The 21,459-nt window shown below is 50.0% G+C and overlaps 1 protein-coding gene across 5 annotated transcripts; it reads left to right on the top strand.

Moving 5' to 3' along the window:
* The first annotated feature begins 126 nt into the window (after positions 1–126).
* ambra1b (autophagy/beclin-1 regulator 1b) lies at positions 127–21,306 on the top strand. Of its 5 annotated transcripts, XM_084555882.1 has the most exons (20): positions 177–234; positions 281–932; positions 5,099–5,302; positions 5,615–5,673; positions 6,056–6,239; positions 7,756–7,928; positions 8,113–8,179; positions 8,302–9,830; positions 9,918–10,004; positions 12,661–12,846; positions 12,951–13,031; positions 13,116–13,216; positions 13,510–13,620; positions 13,803–13,991; positions 14,078–14,232; positions 15,266–15,405; positions 15,725–15,829; positions 16,700–16,887; positions 18,575–18,706; positions 18,981–21,306. In XM_084555882.1, the coding sequence occupies exons 3-20, from the start codon at positions 5,171–5,173 to the stop codon at positions 19,496–19,498; spliced, it is 4,137 nt and encodes a 1,378-aa protein (XP_084412008.1). In that variant the 5' UTR covers positions 177–234; positions 281–932; positions 5,099–5,170; the 3' UTR covers positions 19,499–21,306. The 5 variants fall into 5 exon arrangements, with proteins under 5 accessions (XP_084412012.1, XP_084412008.1, XP_084412011.1 ...); XM_084555886.1 differs by having other exon boundaries at positions 127–932; positions 5,104–5,302; XM_084555885.1 differs by lacking the exons at positions 177–234; positions 281–932 and adding an exon at positions 4,021–4,687.
* Positions 21,307–21,459: the final 153 nt, after the last annotated feature.

Below are 21,459 nucleotides of genomic sequence, written 5' to 3'. Positions count from 1 at the left end.
TGGTCAGTAGAATATTGTAGCAGCTGCTGTCTCTAATGGATCTCTACCTACCGCTGGATCAGAACCATCAACAGCTGCTGGTTGACTTGGAGACATGATCCAGATGTTGGAACAAGATGGAAAGACTCTCACATGTTAAGATCTGATTTATTTTAGAGACAAAGACTCAGATTAGACCTGAACCCTGAAGCTTCATCCTCAGAGGAACCAGGTCTCACATCAGTAATGAACCAGGTCTCACATCAGTAATGAACCAGGTCTCACATCAGTAATGAACCAGACACTCAGCAGCTCCTCCTTCACATGAACACAGTGATGAGAGCTCGTCTCAGTTTTTATGGAGCGTGTTTTCTAATTAGTTGAATAAATTCGTTCAGTCTGACTTCGTCCATAAAATCAATCATTTCCAGGATTTCTGATCGATGGAAGAGAAGCTGAGTCCTGATAAATTACTTTATTATACGAATATCACATGACGGTTAAAATATTCAGCTAAGACTCTAAGAGTGTTTTCTTTTTTCGTTTCATTTTAAATAAAAAATATATTCACACAATTTTTATTGAATGGAGTTTTTCTGTCCCTGTGTTCGAGTCGTAGTGATCGGTGCTCTGTTGATAAGCCTGTGTCGCTAGCTAGCAGCTAGCTAGATACGCAGTAGCAGTTTGGCGTCGGGCAGCTAATAAAACAGGACCAATGCCTTAGGAGACGTTTCTCTTCGCTCCCTCATATAATGTGAATGTTTCCCGGTGACTTCTGCGGTCGCTCTTCAATCTGAGAACCGCTCGACTCTGATGTTTGCGCCAGATTCTTTATTATTTGTCATCGGCCACATTTTCCGTTTCTGGCCGAGCTAGCTAGCGGGCTAGCCTGTTAGTTAGCCTGTTAGCACCGCCTATGATGGCAGCGCCGGAGAGCCAGCCGACCGAGGAAGGTAGGCCGGACACCGTCCACGGTTTAAACGCTTCTTTTTACAGCGGCATCGTTTGATTCATGGTTTAATCCCGAGTCTAAACCTTTAAGTCGACGTCTGTGTGGTTTAAATCCCGGACCAGGGCTCGTCTCACTCTGCTCATCCGTGGTTTGTTAGCTGTATCCGGGCTGAGCTAGCTGTTAGCTTGGCTACCCCTGGCTTCAGCTAGCAGGATCTAAACGGACCTTTAAATGTTCTCTGGTGGTTCTAGTGAGGCCAGCCGTGTGCCCTGTTCTCCTGGACAGAACCTTTAACGTGAAGAGGAGCTGCTGCTGACCAGGGAGCAGCTTTAATTCAAACCCAGTTCGGTGGTTCTGCTGTGTTTGGGTCCGGTTCTGTCTCAGCTCAGTTTATTTAAGTGGAATCAGATCAGAGACTTCATCAGTGAGTCCGGTCCAGACGTCCTCACTGCTGAGCTAAGGACGTTTGAATGTCTGAGATGATTCAGGTTTTATTTGTCCATCAATCAGCTGATCAGGTTTGTTTGTCTCAGGTCCAGTCAGAGACTCATCTGGGTCCAGTTTCACTCTAAACATCTGATGTCTGTAAATAAACTCTCTGTCACACAGACACGTCGTGCTAAGGGTGAGAACATCGTGGAGGAATCAACGAGTCAGATGGATCATAAGAACTGGAACCGGTTCTCCGTCAGAACCGGGTTGTGATCCCAGCCTAGTGAGAACAGTAGATTCTGATGGAGCTGGTTTTAAAGAATCTATTGTGTGATTCTAATTAATCTTGATTTTAAAACATCGATGACTAAACTGATTGTTCAAATATTTTGCATTTCATGTAGAAACATGATGGAACGTGTGTTAGAGTGAGAACATCAGAGGACGGATGGTGTTAGAGTGAGAACATCGTAGGACGGATGGTGTTAGAGTGAGAACATCGTAGGACGGATGGTGTTAGAGTGAGAACATCGTAGGACGGATGGTGTTAGAGTGAGAACATCGGAGGACGGATGGTGTTAGAGTGAGAACATCAGAGGAGGGATGGTGTTAGAGTGAGAACATCGTAGGACGGATGGTGTTAGAGTGAGAACATCAGAGGAGGGATGGTGTTAGAGTGAGAACATCGGAGGAGGGATGGTGTTAGAGTGAGAACATCGGAGGACGGATGGTGTTAGAGTGAGAACATCGTAGGACGGATGGTGTTAGAGTGAGAACATCGGAGGACGGATGGTGTTAGAGTGAGAACATCGTAGGACGGATGGTGTTAGAGTGAGAACATCGGAGGAGGGATGGTGTTAGAGTGAGAACATCGGAGGACGGATGGTGTTAGAGTGAGAACATCAGAGGAGGGATGGTGTTAGAGTGAGAACATCGGAGGACGGATGGTGTTAGAGTGAGAACATCGTAGGACGGATGGTGTTAGAGTGAGAACATCGTAGGACGGATGGTGTTAGAGTGAGAACATCAGAGGAGGGATGGTGTTAGAGTGAGAACATCGGAGGACGGATGGTGTTAGAGTGAGAACATCGTAGGACGGATGGTGTTAGAGTGAGAACATCAGAGGAGGGATGGTGTTAGAGTGAGAACATCGTAGGACGGATGGTGTTAGAGTGAGAACATCGGAGGAGGGATGGTGTTAGAGTGAGAACATCGGAGGACGGATGGTGTTAGAGTGAGAACATCGTAGGACGGATGGTGTTAGAGTGAGAACATCGGAGGACGGATGGTGTTAGAGTGAGAACATCGTAGGACGGATGGTGTTAGAGTGAGAACATCGGAGGAGGGATGGTGTTAGAGTGAGAACATCGGAGGACGGATGGTGTTAGAGTGAGAACATCAGAGGAGGGATGGTGTTAGAGTGAGAACATCGTAGGACGGATGGTGTTAGAGCCTCAATGATTTAATTAAATCAATCTTCATCTGAAAGATCTGACATCGATTCATTAGGTCTTCATCAACTGATCATTAACAGCTGATACACTGATCTGGGATCTGTACGATCAGACACGTTGATCAGACGAGTCAAGAATGTCCAGATAATGTCCTCCAGATAATGTCCTCCAGACGCCTCGTCTCCTTGGAGACGTCCTGACCCCGGTCCCAGAGAGAGTCCCACCAAGTGTCTCCTAGCCTGATGTGTAGGGACGTCCCTCTCTGGTCCTAAATGTCCTAGAGTTGGTCTCCTGTAGCGTCCTAAAGTCTGTCCTTGTCTTCCTTGTCTTCTCCTAGAGTTGGTCTCCTGTAGCTTCCTAAAGTCTGTCCTTGTCTTCCTTGTCTTCTCCTAGAGTTGGTCTCTTGTGTCTTCCTAAAGTCTGTCCTTGTCTTCCTTGTCTTCTCCTAGAGTTGGTCTCCTGTAGCTTCCTAAAGTCCGTCCTTGTCTTCCTTGTCTTCTCCTAGAGTTGGTCTCCTGTAGCTCCCTAAAGTCTGTCCTTGTCTTCCTTGTCTTCTCCTAGAGTTGGTCTCCTGTAGCTTCCTAAAGTCTGTCCTTGTCTTCCTTGTCTTCTCCTAGAGTTGGTCTCCTGTGTCTTCCTAAAGTCTGTCCTTGTCTTCCTTGTCTTCTCCTAGAGTTGGTCTCCTGTGTCTTCCTAAAGTCTGTCCTTGTCTTCCTTGTCTTCTCCTAGAGTTGGTCTCCTGTAGCTTCCTAAAGTCTGTCCTTGTCTTCTCCTAGAGTTGGTCTCCTGTGTCTTCCTAAAGTCTGTCCTTGTCTTCCTTGTCTTCTCCTAGAGTTGGTCTCCTGTAGCGTCCTAAAGTCTGTCCTTGTCTTCCTTGTCTTCTCCTAGAGTTGGTCTCCTGTAGCTTCCTAAAGTCTGTCCTTGTCTTCCTTGTCTTCTCCTAGAGTTGGTCTCCTGTGTCTTCCTAAAGTCTGTCCTTGTCTTCCTTGTCTTCTCCTAGAGTTGGTCTCCTGTGTCGTCCTAAAGTCTGTCCTTGTCTTCCTTGTCTTCTCCTAGAGTTGGTCTCCTGTAGCTTCCTAAAGTCTGTCCTTGTCTTCCTTGTCTTCTCCTAGAGTTGGTCTCCTGTGTCTTCCTAAAGTCTGTCCTTGTCTTCCTTGTCTTCTCCTAGAGTTGGTCTCCTGTAGCTTCCTAAAGTCTGTCCTTGTCTTCCTTGTCTTCTCCTGGAGTTGGTCTCCTGTAGCTTCCTAAAGTCTGTCCTTGTCTTCCTTGTCTTCTCCTAGAGTTGGTCTCCTGTAGCTTCCTAAAGTCTGTCCTTGTCTTCCTTGTCTTCTCCTAGAGGTGGTCTCCTGTAGCTTCCTAAAGTCTGTCCTTGTCTTCCTTGTCCTCTCTTCTTCTAAACGTTCAGTGTTTGTTGTTGTTGTTTGGGTGCAGCCTTTGACTGAGTGGACTCCATGGATTCTGTTTAGATGATCAACTACTACCACCTCACCACACATCCACACTAGTTACTGACTAACAGAGGACGACCTTCATGGTAGAACCAGGGTTCTAGTTCTTCTTTTATTCTGGCAGCTCTGACGCCAGCTCACCACCATTAAAACAGAAGAAGAAGAAGTCTTGACGTTTCAGGGACGTGGTTTTTGTTTGTGACAGACCTGAAATTAATAACGATGGAGGATCAGACTTGGCTGAAGCGTCTGATTTTAAAAATGATCGTGATATTCCTAAATCTATGTGAGCTGGCGTCAGGTGAACATCTACCTGTCAGAGCCATCCGTCCCTCAGAGTGGACAGACGCTTGTTTCTGATCAGGACAAAGTGGAGACAGAGAAACTGGAGACAACAAGAAGACTGGTTCTGGTTTCTTCTGGTACCGTGATTTATTTCTGTAGCTTCAGTGTTTATTTCTTGGTTTTGCATAAATTTAAAAAGTTAAGAAAATAATCTGCAGAACAGGAAGAGACAGAAAACCTCCTGGTCTTATTTAAAGGCTTCACCTGGATAATATTAAAACTTCACTATAACAGAACCACATGAAAGTGGACTGACTGGTACCAGAGACACAGAAGACCCTCTGCAGATGTCCTCAGGTCCATTTTACCAACGTTACAGAAGCGCTCTTATTCTTCTCCCTGTTTATCCAGCGGTGTCTAAATGAACTGGTGCTGAGTCAGTCACCCGTCCCAGCTCTGGTCCAGCTGGTTCTCAGCTGTTTCCGTCGTGGTTGGGTGTGAACGCAGGTGGCCCCTCTTTCAGGAGAACTAAACCTTCCTCCTCTCAGCCTAGACCCTGCATGGCGACCGACTGGCAGCAGTGGGAGTGAGCAGCCGATCAGCTGAGGCCCGGTAGCGTCATGGCGTCCCGTCAGAGGAACTCGGTCCGGATCCTGTCCAGCAGGGAGCGGGGTTCCCAGACGTTTGGCTCCCAGCGGCTCCTGCAGCTCCTGGTGGAGGAGAAGGTCCGATGGATGAAGTGGCAGAGTCAGGTAAGACTTTTATTAAACTAGTGACACAGAGACGACCCAGAGACATGTGGACCGGCTCATCCCTGCAGCGTCTTCATCAGCGGATGGAACGAGACCAGAATGTTAGCGTTCCTCCACACTGAGATAAAAATAAAAAGGTTAGGGACCAAGATGTAAAGAGTTAATCTGACTGTTCACATCATTACAGACACGAGTCATGACCCCATCCAAACCCTCCTTAACATCACGTTCAGATAAAAGTTCGTAGTTAACTCAGAGATGAATTAAACGATGACCTGAATGTGACTGTCATTCTGTTTGTGCCTCTGACAGAAGGTGGAGCTACCGGACAGCCCTCGCTCTACCTTCCTGCTGGCGTTCAGCCCCGACAGGTGAGACCCCCCACCCCCCCACCCCCCCACAGCCCCTGCTTCAGTATCCCAGTGATGCTCCTTCCTCCTCATCTGTAGCAGCTAGCTAGTTCTGCTAGCTAATGCTAACTGAGATCAGATAGGCTAACGTCTCTTATCCAATCAGAGGACAGGGACTGATATTCAGATAACATGTGATCACATCAGATACCAGTCTAGTCTGGTCTCACTAACATGTTATCATCTGGAGCAGGTGAACAGGTTCTTCATGTGGTCTAGAACAACCTGGCTCTGGCTCTGTGTCTGTGGTTCTGGTTCTGGATCAGCTGGTGTTGGTCCTGGTGTGTTTTCAGGTTTAGGTCCAGACTCTGATCTCATGTTGTCTTTTTCTGTCCTGTCGTAGGACTCTGATGGCATCCACACACGTCAACCACAATATTTACATAACGGAGGTGAAGACTGGAAAGTGCCTACATTCCTTAGTGGGCCACCGTAGAACCCCCTGGTGTGTGACCTTTCACCCCACGATACCTGGCCTGGTGGCGTCCGGGTGCCTCGATGGCGAAGTCCGCATCTGGGACCTGCACGTGAGTCCCGGGTTCTGTGACCACGGCGTCTTCCTGGAGCGCCTTTTATTTTAATTTATAACTTTTTATTTTGCATGAAACAGAACAAACGTTCAGACGGAGCAGAGGTCACAGGACGAACCAAGACTCCAGAGTACGAACAGAGTCAGGACCTGTCTGAACGCACAAATAAGAACATAAAACTATTTGTAGGAATATAGAGGACGTCATTAACAATATTAATACAGACATCAGTAGTGGGACGGGTCCCGAGAGAGTCTCTAAGAGATGAGTCTGTACTGAACCAACACACAGATGAATGATTGGAGACGCGTCTTAACAACAGTCTGTGAGAAAAGTCCAAGACCTTCAGCTGCTTAGAAGTTCCCCTGGGTTCCTCTGGGACCTCTCAGACTATTATGGAGTGATCTTTGTTGGTGGACCACTCCTGTGGAGGGGAACAGTCGTCTTCAGTCTGTCTGACTGTGGATTATTTGTGGGTTCCAAACTCTTTAGAGATGGTTCTGGAACCTTTTCCAGCCTGATGAGCAACAACAACTCTTTCTCTGAGCTCCTCAGAAAGCTCCTTCGTCCACAAAGATCAGACTGAGACAAATCCCTGATTTATTGAAACTAAATCCGTCCCTCAGAGTGGACAGATGCTTGTTTCTGATCAGGACAACAAAGTGGAGACAGAGAGACTGGAGACAACAAGAAGACTGGTTCTGGTTTCTTCTGGTACCGTGATTTATTTCTGTAGCTTCAGTGTTTATTTCTTGGTTTTGCATAAATTTAAAAAGTTAAGAAAATAATCTGCAGAACAGGAAGAGACAGAAAACCTCCTGGTCTTATTTAAAGGCTTCACCTGGATAATATTAAAACTTCACAATAACAGAACCACATGAAAGTGGACTGACTGGTACCAGAGACACAGAAGACCCTCTGCAGATGTCCTCAGGTCCATTTTACCAACGTTACAGAAGCGCTCTTATTCTTCTCCCTGTTTATCCAGCGGTGTCTAAATGAACTGGTGCTGAGTCAGTCACCCGTCCCAGCTCTGGTCCAGCTGGTTCTCAGCTGTTTCCGTCGTGGTTGGTTGAGTCTGTACTGAACCAACACAGAGATGAATGATTGGGGACGCGTCTTAACAACAGTCTGTGAGAAAAGTCCAAGACCTTCAGCTGCTTAGAAGTTCCCCTGGGTTCCTCTGGGACCTCTCAGACTATTATGGAGTGATCTTTGTTGGTGGACCACTCCTGTGGAGGGGAACAGTCGTCTTCAGTCTGTCTGACTGTGGATTATTTGTGGGTTCCAAACTCTTTAGAGATGGTTCTGGAACCTTTTCCAGCCTGATGAGCAACAACAACTCTTTCTCTGAGCTCCTCAGAAAGCTCCTTTGTCCACAAAGATCAGACTGAGACAAATCCCTGATTTATTGAAACTAAACCAGGACCTGAACCACACCTGAGTCTCATTACATTGATGGAGACACTTCTGACCAGCGGTTTATTTTGTTTTGTGGTTGTGTCTGGTGCAGGGCGGCAGTGAGAGTTGGTTCACAGAGAGCAACGTTGCCATTGCCTCTCTGGCCTTCCACCCGACCGCTCAGCTCCTCCTGATCGCCACCAACAACGAGCTCCACTTCTGGGACTGGAGCCGCCCGGAGCCCTTCGCTGTGGTCAAGACCGGCAGTGACACGGAGAGAGTACGGTGAGTCGGGACGTCCCACAGGGATGTTAGAAAGCTAGAGACGTCTTTAAATGATTGACATGGATTACTCTTGAATCCTTCGTAAACGCGTCGTCTTCTGAATATATTTGTATGAGATGCAGAGATAACCTTGTTAGTTTCATGTAGATGGTTCCTCGTTCATTTGTTCTTGTTCTCCTTTCAGGTTGGTGAGGTTTGATCCTCTGGGTCACAACCTGCTCACAGCGATAGTGAATCCGTCCAATCAGCAGGTGAGTCTGACTCTTTGACTGATGCCTGTAGATGAATCTGATTTATTACAGAGAGTCAGTTTGAGGAGATTTGTCCCCCCCCCCCAGCCTGCTGACCTCTCTGACTCTGTCCTGTCTTTCAGAACGAGGAGGACTCGGAGGTTCCCATGGACAGCGTTGAGATGCCTCACTTCCGCCAGCGCTCCTTCCTGCCGTCCCAGCCGGTCCGTCGCACCCCCATCCTCCACAACTTCCTCCACATCTTGTCATCTCGCTCTCCAGGGGCTCAGGCGGGGGGTGAGCCACAGCGCCCTCTCGGTGAGAGTGGAGGTGGTCTTGGAGAACCCCCCGGCGCTCCTCTGGCCCAGTATCCGGGGTCGGAGCGCAGCCCTCCTTTCCCCGGCTGCACACAGCACCTGGGCATGGTTTGCCTGTGCAGTCGCTGCTCCGTCAGTCGTAACCCCTCCCTGGCTGCCGATGGCCCCTCTGCTCCTCAGCCCGATTCCAGGGGGCCGTCAGACGCCCCCCAGCCTCCCCCGGCCTCCACCTTCTCCTCGGCCCGGACCGAGCCCAGACAGCCCTCGGAGCGAGCCTCAGCTTTCACCTCCGTCTACTACAGCGCCGGCACTTCTCTCAATCCCAGCGCGGCCAGCGGCATCGAGCCGCACTCCACCTCCAGACCAGGACCCGACTGGACTCGCAACCTGCTAAGCATGAGGGACGGCGGTGTCGGTGCAGGCATGCTGCCTCCCAGAACCTCCTCCTCCTCCTCCATCAGCCTCTTGTCTGTGCTCCGGCAGCAGGACAGCTCCTCCCCCGTCTACACCTCCGCCTCTGAAGGACGGGGTTTCCCCCAGCAAGGAGAGCCCGGCGCCCGGGACTCCTCAGGTACAAGCAGCGGGCACCACCCGTTCTGGGACGGCTCTCGCAGCAACACGGCCTCCTTTCGTAACGTCCTGCAGTGCAACCTGAGCCGCTACTTCATGGAGTTCGACCGCATGCAGGACCTGGAGCCGCCACTGGGGGTCACCATGGCCGACGGAAGCCAGGAGCAGAACCAGGAGCTGCTGAACAACAACATGGACCCAGACAGAGCTGGGCCGTCCTCCTCTTCCTCCACCTCCTCCCCTACTATCATCCACTACCAGCCCCCTCTCCCCCCTCCCCCGTCCTCCCACAGCCTAGAGAACAACGTTCCTCCCCCGGCCTCCCGAGGCCATCTGAACCGCTGCCGGGCCTGCCACAACCTTCTGACCTTCAACCATGACTCTCAGCGCTGGGAGCGCACCAACCAGGCCTCCTCCACCTCCGCCTCCACCCTGGAGCCCTCCTCTTCCTCCTCCTCCTCTTCCTTCCCTTCTTCCGCTCCTCCCTGGCAGCCTGACGAAAGCAGGAGGACTCTAGAGGGCCAAGCCCAAGAGAGGAGGGTTCCCCTGGAGCCCAGCGAGCAGCAGGGAGCCCCTGCAGGTGGAGCAGCAGGAACCGTGGCCTTCCCTCTGGCGGCGTCCTCCAGCCAGCCCGGAGAGCAGACCGTGGGCTTGGTGTACAACCAGGACACGGCGCAGTGGGAGAGGGTGTATCGGCAGGCGGCTGCTGGACGATCTGCAGAGCCACCGGAGGCCTTAAGCCAAGAAATGCCTGTTGACCCCCCAGACGAGGACTCCCTGAGGAGGTATGTGTTAGACGGGTTCTCCCTCCAGCAGACGGTGGTCGGTCGGCTGACGTGAGCTCTGTCATAGTTTCTGCTTTCTTTCTGCAGGCGACTGTTGGAATCATCTCTGTTATCGTTGTCTCGCTACGACATGTCAGGGTCACGAGACCACCCCATTTACCCCGACCCAGCCAGGTAGGCTTCATTTACCCCGACCCAGCCAGGTAGGCTTCATTTACCCCGACCCAGCCAGGTAGGCTTCATTTACCCCGACCCAGACAGGTAGGCTTCATCTACCCCGACCCAGCCAGGTAGGCTTCATCTACCCCGACCCAGCCAGGTAGGCTTCATTTACCCCGACCCAGACAGGTACGCTTAGGCTTCATTTACCCCGACCCAGACAGGTACGCTTCATTTACCCCGACCCAGCCAGGTAGGCTTCATTTACCCCGACCCAGCCAGGTAGGCTTCATTTACCCCGACCCAGACAGGTAGGCTTCATTTACCCCGACCCAGACAGGTAGGCTTCATTTACCCCGACCCAGACAGGTAGGCTTCATTTACCCCGACCCAGACAGGTACGCTTAGGCTTCATTTACCCCGACCCAGACAGGTAGGCTTCATTTACCCCGACCCAGACAGGTACGCTTCATTTACCCCGACCCAGCCAGGTAGGCTTCATTTACCCCGACTCAGCCAGGTAGGCTTAGGCTTCATTTACCCCGACCCAGCCAGGTACGCTTAGGCTTCATCTACCCCGACCCAGCCAGGTACGCTTAGGCTTCATTTACCCCAACCCAGCCAGGTAGGCTTCATTTACCCCGACCCAGCCAGGTAGGCTTCATTTACCTCGACCCAGCCAGGTACGCTTAGGCTTCATTTACCCCGACCCAGCCAGGTAGGCTTCATTTACCCCGACCCAGCCAGGTACGCTTCATTTACCCCGACCCAGCCAGGTACGCTTAGGCTTCATTTACCCCGACCCAGCCAGGTAGGCTTCATTTACCCCAACCCAGCCAGGTACGCTTAGGCTTCATTTACCCCGACCCAGCCAGGTAGGCTTCATTTACCCCAACCCAGCCAGGTAGGCTTAGGCTTCATTTACCCCGACCCAGCCAGGTAGGCTTCATTTACCCCAACCCAGCCAGGTAGGCTTCATTTACCTCGACCCAGCCAGGTAGGCTTCATTTACCCCGACCCAGACAGGTACGCTTAGGCTTCATTTACCCCGACCCAGACAGGTACGCTTCATTTACCCCGACCCAGACAGGTACGCTTAGGCTTCATTTACCCCGACCCAGACAGGTACGCTTAGGCTTCATTTACCCCAACCCAGCCAGGTAGGCTTCATTTACCTCGACCCAGCCAGGTAGGCTTCATTTACCCCGACCCAGACAGGTACGCTTAGGCTTCATTTACCCCGACCCAGACAGGTACGCTTCATTTACCCCGACCCAGACAGGTACGCTTAGGCTTCATTTACCCCGACCCAGACAGGTACGCTTAGGCTTCATTTACCCCAACCCAGCCAGGTAGGCTTCATTTACCCCGACCCAGACAGGTAGGCTTCATTTACCCCGACCCAGCCAGGTAGGCTTCATTTACCCCGACCCAGACAGGTAGGCTTCATTTACCCCGACCCAGACAGGTACGCTTAGGCTTCATTTACCCCGACCCAGACAGGTAGGCTTCATTTACCCCGACCCAGACAGGTACGCTTCATTTACCCCGACTCAGCCAGGTAGGCTTCATTTACCCCGACTCAGCCAGGTAGGCTTCATTTACCCCGACCCAGCCAGGTAGGCTTCATTTACCCCGACCCAGCCAGGTACGCTTAGGCTTCATTTACCCCGACCCAGCCAGGTACGCTTCATCTACCCCGACCCAGCCAGGTACGCTTAGGCTTCATTTACCCCAACCCAGCCAGGTAGGCTTCATTTACCCCGACCCAGCCAGGTAGGCTTCATTTACCCCAACCCAGCCAGGTACGCTTAGGCTTCATTTACCCCGACCCAGCCAGGTAGGCTTCATTTACCTCGACCCAGCCAGGTACGCTTAGGCTTCATTTACCCCAACCCAGCCAGGTACGCTTAGGCTTCATTTACCCCGACCCAGCCAGGTAGGCTTCATTTACCCCGACCCAGCCAGGTACGCTTAGGCTTCATTTACCCCGACCCAGCCAGGTAGGCTTCATTTACCCCGACCCAGCCAGGTAGGCTTCATTTACCCCGACCCAGCCAGGTACGCTTAGGCTTCATTTACCCCGACCCAGCCAGGTAGGCTTCATTTACTCCAACCCAGCCAGGTACGCTTAGGCTTCATTTACCCCGACCCAGCCAGGTAGGCTTCATTTACCCCGACCCAGCCAGGTAGGCTTCATTTACCCCGACCCAGCCAGGTACGCTTAGGCTTCATTTACCCCAACCCAGCCAGGTACGCTTAGGCTTCATTTACCCCGACCCAGCCAGGTACGCTTAGGCTTCATTTACCCCGACCCAGCCAGGTACGCTTAGGCTTCATTTACCCCGACCCAGCCAGGTACGCTTAGGCTTCATTTACCCCGACCCAGCCAGGTACGCTTAGGCTTCATTTACCCCGACCCAGCCAGGTCTCCATTGTTGAAGGTGAAGCAGGAAGTAGAAACAAAAATGAACCCAACTGGTATAAACGACACAGCGCTGCCTAGTGTTTGGGTGGAGATGTTACAGAGAGAGAGAGACTGATTAGAGTATAAATGACTCACACTGCCGTAGGCTACGTACGTAGGTTCCAGCGTCTACGTCCTGCAGTACTCTCCTTTACCTGAACCCAGCCAGGGTCGCTTCCTGTAACTTGTCGTCTTGTTGTGCAGACTCTCTCCAGCAGCGTACTACGCTCAGAGGATGATCCAGTATCTTTCCAGACGGGACAGCATCCGCCAGCGTTCTCTTCGGTACCAGCAGAACCGGCTGCGGGCCATGTCGTCTTCGTCCGACAGCCCGGCCAACAACCCGTCCAGCTCCATGGACAACAGCGACGTGGACTTTGAGGAGCTGGAGTGAGTTTGGTTGGAGTGATTAAATGAGACGACAGTAGCTGCAGGAAGTTGAAGCGTTTCGTAGTCGTGATAAAAACTTTTTTAACTTACGGTGTTGTTTCCAGTGATAACGGAGACAGAGCGAGACACAGGACGCCACGAAATGCCAGGATGTCTGCACCATCGCTGGGTCGATTTGTTCCTCGGTGAGTGAGCTCAGTTACTCGTCATCGACTTTTACTTCCGAACATTTCTACGTCTGCAGATTGGAACCTGTTGAATGTTTTCAGACGCTTCCTGCTGCCTGAGTATCTGCCCTACGCTGGAATCTTCCACGAACGAGGGCAGCCCGGCCTGGCTACTCACTCCTCTGTCAACAGAGTCCTGGCTGGTAAAGAGAAAACACTCTTCCTACCATTGTGCACGTTATAGAATCCATAAAAATAGATCGTCTGACCTGATCAGTGTGATTTCACTGGCTGGAGACACGCTTTAATACCAGGTGTGAAAACAGGAACTTAAAGATTATTTTAGATTAGTTTCAGGGTACAAACACAACGAAGTTTGGCTTCAACCAGATGTGCAAATAGCATAAAGTGTAAAATTCACCCTAGTAAGGAACAAGCTGTGACTATTGTATGAGTATATTATATGAATATTAATGTGAGGTCTGAATGTCTCCAGGGGCGTCGATCGGAGACGGTCAGTCTGCAGTCGCCAGCAACATCGCCAACACCACCTACCGCCTGCAGTGGTGGGACTTCACCAAGTTTGATCTTCCTGAGATCAGCAACGGTACAGAGCTTCTCCCAGTCTGTCCTGCAGAAGGCTAGATGAGGGGGGGTTTAGTTTTTATTTATGGACACTGGTCCTTTCTGAATCTGAGGGAGAGGAAGAAACATTTTCCTGTGTCGTGTTAACTGGTCTGTTGGTTGAAGGTGCAGTATTTTACAGACGTCTTTGTTTCTCCCGTCTAGCCTCGGTCAACGTTCTGGTGCCAAACTGTAAAATCTACAACGACGCCAGTTGCGACATCTCTGCCGACGGTCAGCTGTTGGCCGTCTTCATCCCCAGCAGTCAGAGGGGTTTTCCAGATGAGGGCATCCTGGCCATCTACTCTCTGGCTCCCCACAACCTGGGAGAGATGCTCTACACCAAGAGATTCGGTACCAGAACCTCAAATGTTTTACTTTGGCCTTTAACGTGGTCGAGGGTTTAATGACGAGGATTCTCTAACGTCTTCCTCCCAAAGGTCCAAACGCCATCTCCGTCAGCCTGTCTCCGATGGGATGCTACGTCATGGTCGGCCTGGCCTCTCGTAGGATCCTGCTGCACCCCACCACCGACCACATGGTGGCGCAAGTCTTCCGCCTGCAGCAGCCTCACGGAGGAGAGACCTCCATCAGGGTGAGACGGTGACCTTCTGTTGTAATACATCCTCTAACTATCACCTGTACCCTGAAACCAGGTCTGAACAGGTTGAACCATGAACAGGGACCTGGTCTCTGTGGACCCTGGTCTCCATGGACCTTGGTCTCCATGGACCCTGGTCTCCGTGGACCCTGGTCTCTATGACCCTGGTCTCTATGACCCTGGTCTCTATGGACCCTGGTCTCTATGACCCTGGTCTCCATGGACCCTGGTCTCTATGGACCCTGGTCTCTGTGGACCCTGGTCTCCGTGGACCCTGGTCTCTGTGGACCCTGGTCTCTGTGGACCCTGGTCTCTGTGGACCCTGGTCTGTATGGACCCTGGTCTCTATGGACCCTGGTCTCTATGGACCCTGGTCTCCATGGACCCTGGTGTCCATGGACCCTGGTCTCCATGGACCCTGGTCTCCATGGACCCTGGTCTCTATGATAGGTCAGACTTCAGTGTCAGTAACATTGTGTCTGATTAATTAGTGATAAACTAAAACGTCTTCTAGATCAGATCGTAGAAAACACCCTGATAGCAATGATATCATTCTGAACTCATTCAGCAACCCCTTGACTAGAACTGGACCAAGAGTTTAGAGAAATACCACAAAGGTTCTAGTAACAATAGAACCAGGCCCACTCTCTATTTGGACGTTTGGAGAACCAAAGAACCCAAAGTGTTCCACGTTGGGTTCTTACCTCTTGAAAGTGAATCTGGCTACAAAATCCTACTGATTCCACTACAGGAGGCAACGTACACACAATTCAACCTTTGGACATTTTATTTATCCTGGACATCATCACATTCTACCATTGTGATCATTATACAATCCGGAAGAAGATTCAGATTTTTTTTGTTTATCAGTAACAAACAAATGCTTTTAGAATAAAATCCATGTGACAGTTGATTCATGGTTTGAATCCTGATCCTTTGATCCGTTTGGACATTCGTCGTGGTTCTTTTAAACGTTGCTCGTGACCAGAGCTGGTGTTCCTGGCAGTTAATCCTCTCTGTGTTCCAGATGGTGTTCAACGTGGTCTACCCGATGGCTCCAGACCAGCGGCGCCATGTCAGCATCAACTCGGCCCGCTGGCTGCCGGATCCTGGGATGGGTCTGGCTTATGGAACCAACAAGGGAGACCTGGTGATCTGCCGGCCTGTGTGAGTGTGACCCCTGACCTTTATGCTCAGATAGAGATGGTTCTGAACGAAGCTCCACGTTTCTGACTGAACCCGGCTCAGAGGAAAAAGTCTTGATTAATAACTCGTCATCTCGTTATGAGCTGCAGAGAGTCCCCCCCCCCAGCTGATGTGATTATCCTAATAGTCAGTCTGAACAGGAAGAGCGTTAATTGGAGAAGTCCAATTAGTGCTGTTAATGAGGTCGTGGTCTCTGTGATTCCATGAAGAATCCCTCCTCTGCTCTCAAGGCTTCCTGGATGGAAGTCAATTAACCAGCTCTCTCTGCGTCTGTGTTCAGGTTCTATCGAAGTGATGGTGAGGGCCCCGGAGAGTCGAGCAGCGAGCCGCTGTTCTCCGTCAACAACAGTGGATCCGGCCGTACCCGAGCTTCTGACAGACCCGGGTGAGAACCTGCAGAAAAAACAGCCAATCTCAGGATCCATAACTGAGATGTTTAAAAGTTTAGAATCTAATCTTCAGTACGAGAAGAGACGGAAAACCTTCATCTCAGTGATATTTAAACTAAACTAAATGAACAGGACATAAACCTGACCACATAGAACCATGTAGAACCAGATAGAACATCTAGACCGTTTATTCACCAGCTCTGTTAAATCAGTTAAATGACTCTTTAAACATCTTGTGTAACATTTCATAGAGGAACTGTTCTTCATGATCTTAAAGGAAACTCTGCAGAGACCAACAGACACTCAGTTCTCAGGTGGTTCAGTTTTTGGTTTCATTCTTGGTCTCTCGCGTCTTCAGTCTTCTTCTTTAGTGGATATAAACTGGAAGGCTAACTACTTAGCTTGCTAGCATTTTGCAGCAGCGTTTGAACTCGGACACAAAATAATGTAGTGACATGTCGCACATTAGAAGAACAGGAAACTATGACTGTCTACACCTGATGGATGTTTACCTGCACCATGTGAGGTCTGGTTTAGTTATTGTTTAGGTCTATCTTAGTCCTAGTTTGGGTCTAGTTTAAGTCTAGTTTAGGTCTATCTTAGTCCTGGTTTGGGTCTAGTTTAGGTCTAGTTTAGGTCTAGCTTAGTTCTAGTTTGGGTCTAGTTTAGGTCTAGCTTAGTCCTGGTTTGGGTCTAATTTAGGTCTAGCTTAGTCCTGGTTTGGGTCTAGTTTAGCTCTAGCTTAGTTCTAGTTTAGGTCTAGCTTAGTCCTGGTTTGGGTCTAATTTAGGTCTAGCTTAGTCCTAGTTTGGGTCTAGTTTAGTCCGTGCTGATGGACTCCTTCTTCCTCTGTGACTCGTTTTCAGGCCGAGTCGCTCCGGCTGGCGTCTGGACCGAGACATGGGTCTGATGAACGCCATCGGCCTCCAGCCCCGACACCCCGCCCCGTCAGTCACGTCTCAGGGAACACAGACGCCCATCGTCCAGCTACAGAACGCTGAGACACAAACAGAGAGAGACCTGTCAGAGTCCAGTGTCCCCCAGCCTCCCCCCAGTACTGACTCACGCTCTGTTATCTCTCTCTGTTATCTCTCTCTGTTATCTCTCTCTATTATCTCTCTCTATTATCTCTCTCTATTATCTCTCTCTATTATCTCTGTTATCTCTCTGTTATCTCTCTCTGTTATCTCTGTTATCTCTCTGTTATCTCTCTCTATTATCTCTGTTATCTCTGTTATCAAATTCAATTCAAAATGGGCTTTATTGGCATGAAAGTTTCTTAAAAAAACAATATTGCCAAAGCAAAGCTACCTCTCTCTATTATCTCTGTTATCTCTCTCTGTTATCTCTATTATTCAATTCAAATTCAAATTCAAAATGGACTTTATTGGCATGAAAGTTTCTTAAAAAAACAATATTGCCAAAGCAGAGCATTAAAGTACAATACAATAAATCAAAGATATATACATTATGAACATTCTATTAGTTATATACAGTGTGTGTGTGTGTGTGTGTGTGTGTGTGCCTCGATCACTCACTGTCCCTCAGGGTGTGGCATGTTAACACATACTGGGCAGCAAGGTGTGCCCGCTCTCCTTCTCCGAGGAGTATTTTTAATTTGGAGAGGTCGTCCAGCTCTTTGAAACCTGGAACCAAAAAGCTGAACTTGTTCCAATAAATTCCATTTAATTTTGTACATTGTTATCTCTATTATCTCTGTTATCTCTCTCTGTTATCTCTGTTATCTCTATTATCTCTCTGTTAAGTCTATTATCTCTATTATCTCTGTTATCTCTCTCTGTTATGTCTATAATCTCTATTATCTCTGTTATCGCTCTCTGTTATCTCTATTATCTCTCTCTGTTATGTCTATTATCTCTGTTATCTCTCTCTATTATCTCTGTTATCTCTCTGTTATCTCTACTATCTCTCTGTTATGTCTATTATCTCTATTATCTCTGTTATCTCTCTCTCTTATCTCTGTTATCTCTATCTGTCTCTGTTATGGCTATTATCTCTGTTATCTCTCTCTGTTATCTCTATTATCGCTCTGTTATGTCTATTATCTCTATTATCTCTGTTATCTCTATTATCTCTCTCTGTTATGTCTATTATCTCTATCTCAGTTATCTCTCTCTATTATCTCTGTTATCTCTCTCTATTATCTCTGTTATCTCTATTATCTCTCTCTGTTATGTCTATTAACTCTATCTCAGTTATCTCTCTCTGTTATCTCTGTTATCTCTGTTATCTATTATCTCTCTCTGTTATGTCTATTATCTCTGTTATCTCTGTTATCTATTATCTCTCTCTGTTATGTCTATTATCTCTGTTATCTCTCTCTATTATCTCTGTTATCTCTCTCTATTATCTCTATTATCTCCGTTATCTCTCTCTATTATCTCTATTATCTCTGTTATCTCTCTCTGTCTAGTTGTGGTAGTGTGGAGCTGGTGACGTTCTGTTTCAGGTTTGTTTACTGGTCTTTAAATCTCCTCCGTCTCCTTCGTCCTCTGGTGGTAAATCTTAGATCAGGACAGAAGCTCCAGCTCTGAGAGCAGAGTCAGGATTTAAAAAGTCTGAGGACAAAAGTAAAGACACATGAGAGATGAGGACATTTAAATATCTCTAAATGGATCAGACTCAGCGACACCAGCTCTGCCTTGTCTCTGGATCTCTTACTGGCTGTTAAACTCAAGCCTCCCGTCCTCTAACGACTCAGTCTGTCTCCTCCTCCTCAGACGTTCCTCCTGAGACTCCGTCCACCAGCCGAGACGCTCAGGGACAACAGGAGACGTCTCAAGGCAATGGAGCTCAGGACGGGGTCCAGACTGAAGCTTCAGCCGAGGCCAACACCTCCACAGCTGCTGCTGGTACGTCTGCACAGACACAACAGAGCTATGAATGTCCTCTAATGTCCTCTGATGTCCTCTGATGTCCTCATACTGTAATGAAATGAGACTGGTGAGTTTATAGGGAGACTCTTCTTCCACTCAGTAAAGAAGCCTCTGACCCCCTCCTGGAACAGGGAGTCAATGTCCTTAAAATGTCCTCAGACCTGTCCTCAGACCTGTCCTCAGACCTGTCCTCAGACCTGTCCTTTAACGTCCCCGTACTGAACCAACCCTCTTTTGTGTCCCGGTCCAGGAGAGTCTCAGGACTTTGGTTCTGGGGAGGACGCTCTGGCTCGGATCCGTCGCCTGATCGCTGAGGGGGGGATGACGGCGGTGGTCCAGCGGGAGCAGAGCACCACGATGGCGTCCATGGGGGGCTTCGGGAACAACATCATCGTCAGCCACCGGATCCACCGAGGCTCCCAGACGGGCCCCGGGGCCTCCAGACCGGCCGCCGACCCCACCCTGACCGCCCCTTCCACCTCAGGCCCCCTCCTCCTCACCCAGTCTTACCCCCACCCCCCTCCCCAGGCTGCAGACCGGTCTGAACAGCTGGCCCCCATGTGGGGCCCCCAGGTGCTGCCGGGCTCCCGGCCCTCTGGCCTCTCTCTGGCCGTGGACATGGACGATGTGTTTGACGGGGGCCGAACGGACGAAGACTCTCTGCCGGGTCCCTCCTCTTCCTCCTCCTCCTCCTCCTCCTCTCACAGCCCGCTCCCTGGCGGGGGAGGCGGCCCCAGCGGTTACCACGGAGACCCCTACAGCAGGTAGTCCTCCTATTGGCCTTATCTCAGTGGGTGCTGCTTTGACTCTGCACAGGGTCTCTGGCCTAGAAAAGAAGGGACACAACCGGCCTCACCCATCCTCACCCATCCTCACCCCCGACCCTGGGGGGCACAGGCACTTCCTCTGCACTTCTACACCTGGAGCTGACCATTCCTCATCAGACAGAGCTGGGGGGGGCGGCCAGGCCCCTGACTTAAAGTGCCATGTCCCAGGGGGTGAGGAGAGGGGGGAGGCATCTCTCTCTCACATTTACTCCCATGTGCTGCATCCGGTGCCATGTGATGTTGAACTTGTGACTCGTGGTTGAAGTGTTTCACTTGTTTCTACGTGTGAATCTGAACAAACTGCTGCATGACTTCAGTTAAACCAGAACAGAAGCATTTCCTCTCTGGGGGGGAGGAGGGGGGAGGAGGGGGGAGGAGAGGGGTTGTTGTCGTGACCTACTGCCCCCCCTCCCCTCCCCCCTTAACCCGTCAAAATCACCCAACCAGTTGCACTACAGTGGGCTCGGTGCTGGCTGCTTCCTGCAGACTTCACTTTGATTCTCTTCTGTTGATGTGCAGCAGCGGTCAGAGGACAGGTGCATGCTGGGAGACGGAGGCTGAGGCTCAGCTACAGGATGAAGTTACTTTAAAACACTGAAATGATCATGATCTCTCCTCCAGAATAAACCTCAGATGCTCACAGGTCTCACAAAGTGATTTTTTATTTCCACATTTCATTTGATCTGAAACCAAGACAAGCTGCTACCTGAACAAACGCGTTCAAGCTCTGAGCCTCAGACCAGCAGAGACGATTACTCAACCGATGGATGCTTCTTCTTTTTTACTTCATGTTTGTTTGAGGAGTCGGACGTTCAGGAACTTCTCTGCAGCTTAATTGAAAATGAAAATAATAGTTAAAGGAGTTTTAAGGATAAACATGAAGAGACGGCGGCGACGGACGAGTCGGCGACCAAGAGACACGCCGACGTTTGAGACTCATTCTGAACAGAGTCGGTTGAAGCTGTGGGGGGGAGGGAGGGTCTTTATTGTGGAGGGGGGGTCAGGAGGGGTCAGGTCTCAGTCTGATCCTCTTCCACTGCAGGAGCAGGAGCTCATGTTCACCAGTGCTTCATAAAAGTGAAACCAGAACTTCCAGAAGCAAAGCGAGACATTTAAAATCCCGCCGATGATTAAAGCTCCGCCCTCAGAGCAGAGACCCTCTCATCAGGAGAGTCTGACTTCCTGTCTGACTTCCTGTCTGACTTCCTGTCTGACTTCCTGTCTGACTTCCTGTCTGACTTCCTGTCTGTACAGGTAGCGGGCAGCATTTCAGAGACCTGGATCAGATGTTTACATGTCACAGGGTTTCTAAAACTAAAAAGTGTTTCAGTCTCAGCGTCAGGAAGGAGGACTGTAGAGACCAAAAACTGAGCTGAAAGAGACTAAACAGTCCAGAGGACGACGACGTGACGCAGCTTTAACTGAACTGAAACTTTGAAGGACCAAGAGTAGAGCCCTGAGGAACCCCCCAGGTATTTATTGAGACTCTAAATGTGGAGATGACGACCTGTCAGGTTAAAGTTCTGCTCCTGTGGTGGAAGAGGTTTATGATTGGTGCTCCCCTCCCCATCCTCCTCCCCCCACCTCCCCATCCTCCTCCCACCATCCTCCTCCCCCCTCCCCCCCCCTCCTCCCTCCCTCCCTCCAGAACTCCTGCAGAAGAAAACTTGAATTTCTTGACGTGTCGTCCTGTACAGACATCCAGACTCAGCTGCACAGAGGTTCACCTCCAGTACTGTTTGAGTTGTTTATGTGTTGGGGTGGGGTGGGGTGGGATGGGGTGGGATGGGGTCGGGGGGGATCTCGTTTCCACGGTAACCTGTGGAGCTGCATGTAAAGAGGAAGACGACCTCCTCCTGGCTTTACTTGATCAATGAACGTGTTTGTGAATGAATGAGCAGC

This window comes from Chelon labrosus (assembly GCF_963514085.1).
Source record: "Chelon labrosus genome assembly, chromosome: 11".
Lineage (NCBI taxonomy): Eukaryota > Metazoa > Chordata > Actinopteri > Mugiliformes > Mugilidae > Chelon > Chelon labrosus.
This window is presented reverse-complemented; position numbering and strand designations above follow the sequence as displayed.

Excerpts from the sequence above, each read along its gene's own strand:
- ambra1b (XM_084555886.1), top strand. The coding sequence starts at position 5,171 with ATGGCGTCCCGTCAGAGGAACTCGGTCCGGATCCTGTCCAGCAGGGAG. Across the intron at positions 5,674-6,055 it reads CTGGCGTTCAGCCCCGACAG|GACTCTGATGGCATCCACAC; the intron begins GTGAGACCCCCC and ends GTCCTGTCGTAG. Across the intron at positions 9,831-9,917 it reads GACGAGGACTCCCTGAGGAG|GCGACTGTTGGAATCATCTC; the intron begins GTATGTGTTAGA and ends TTCTTTCTGCAG.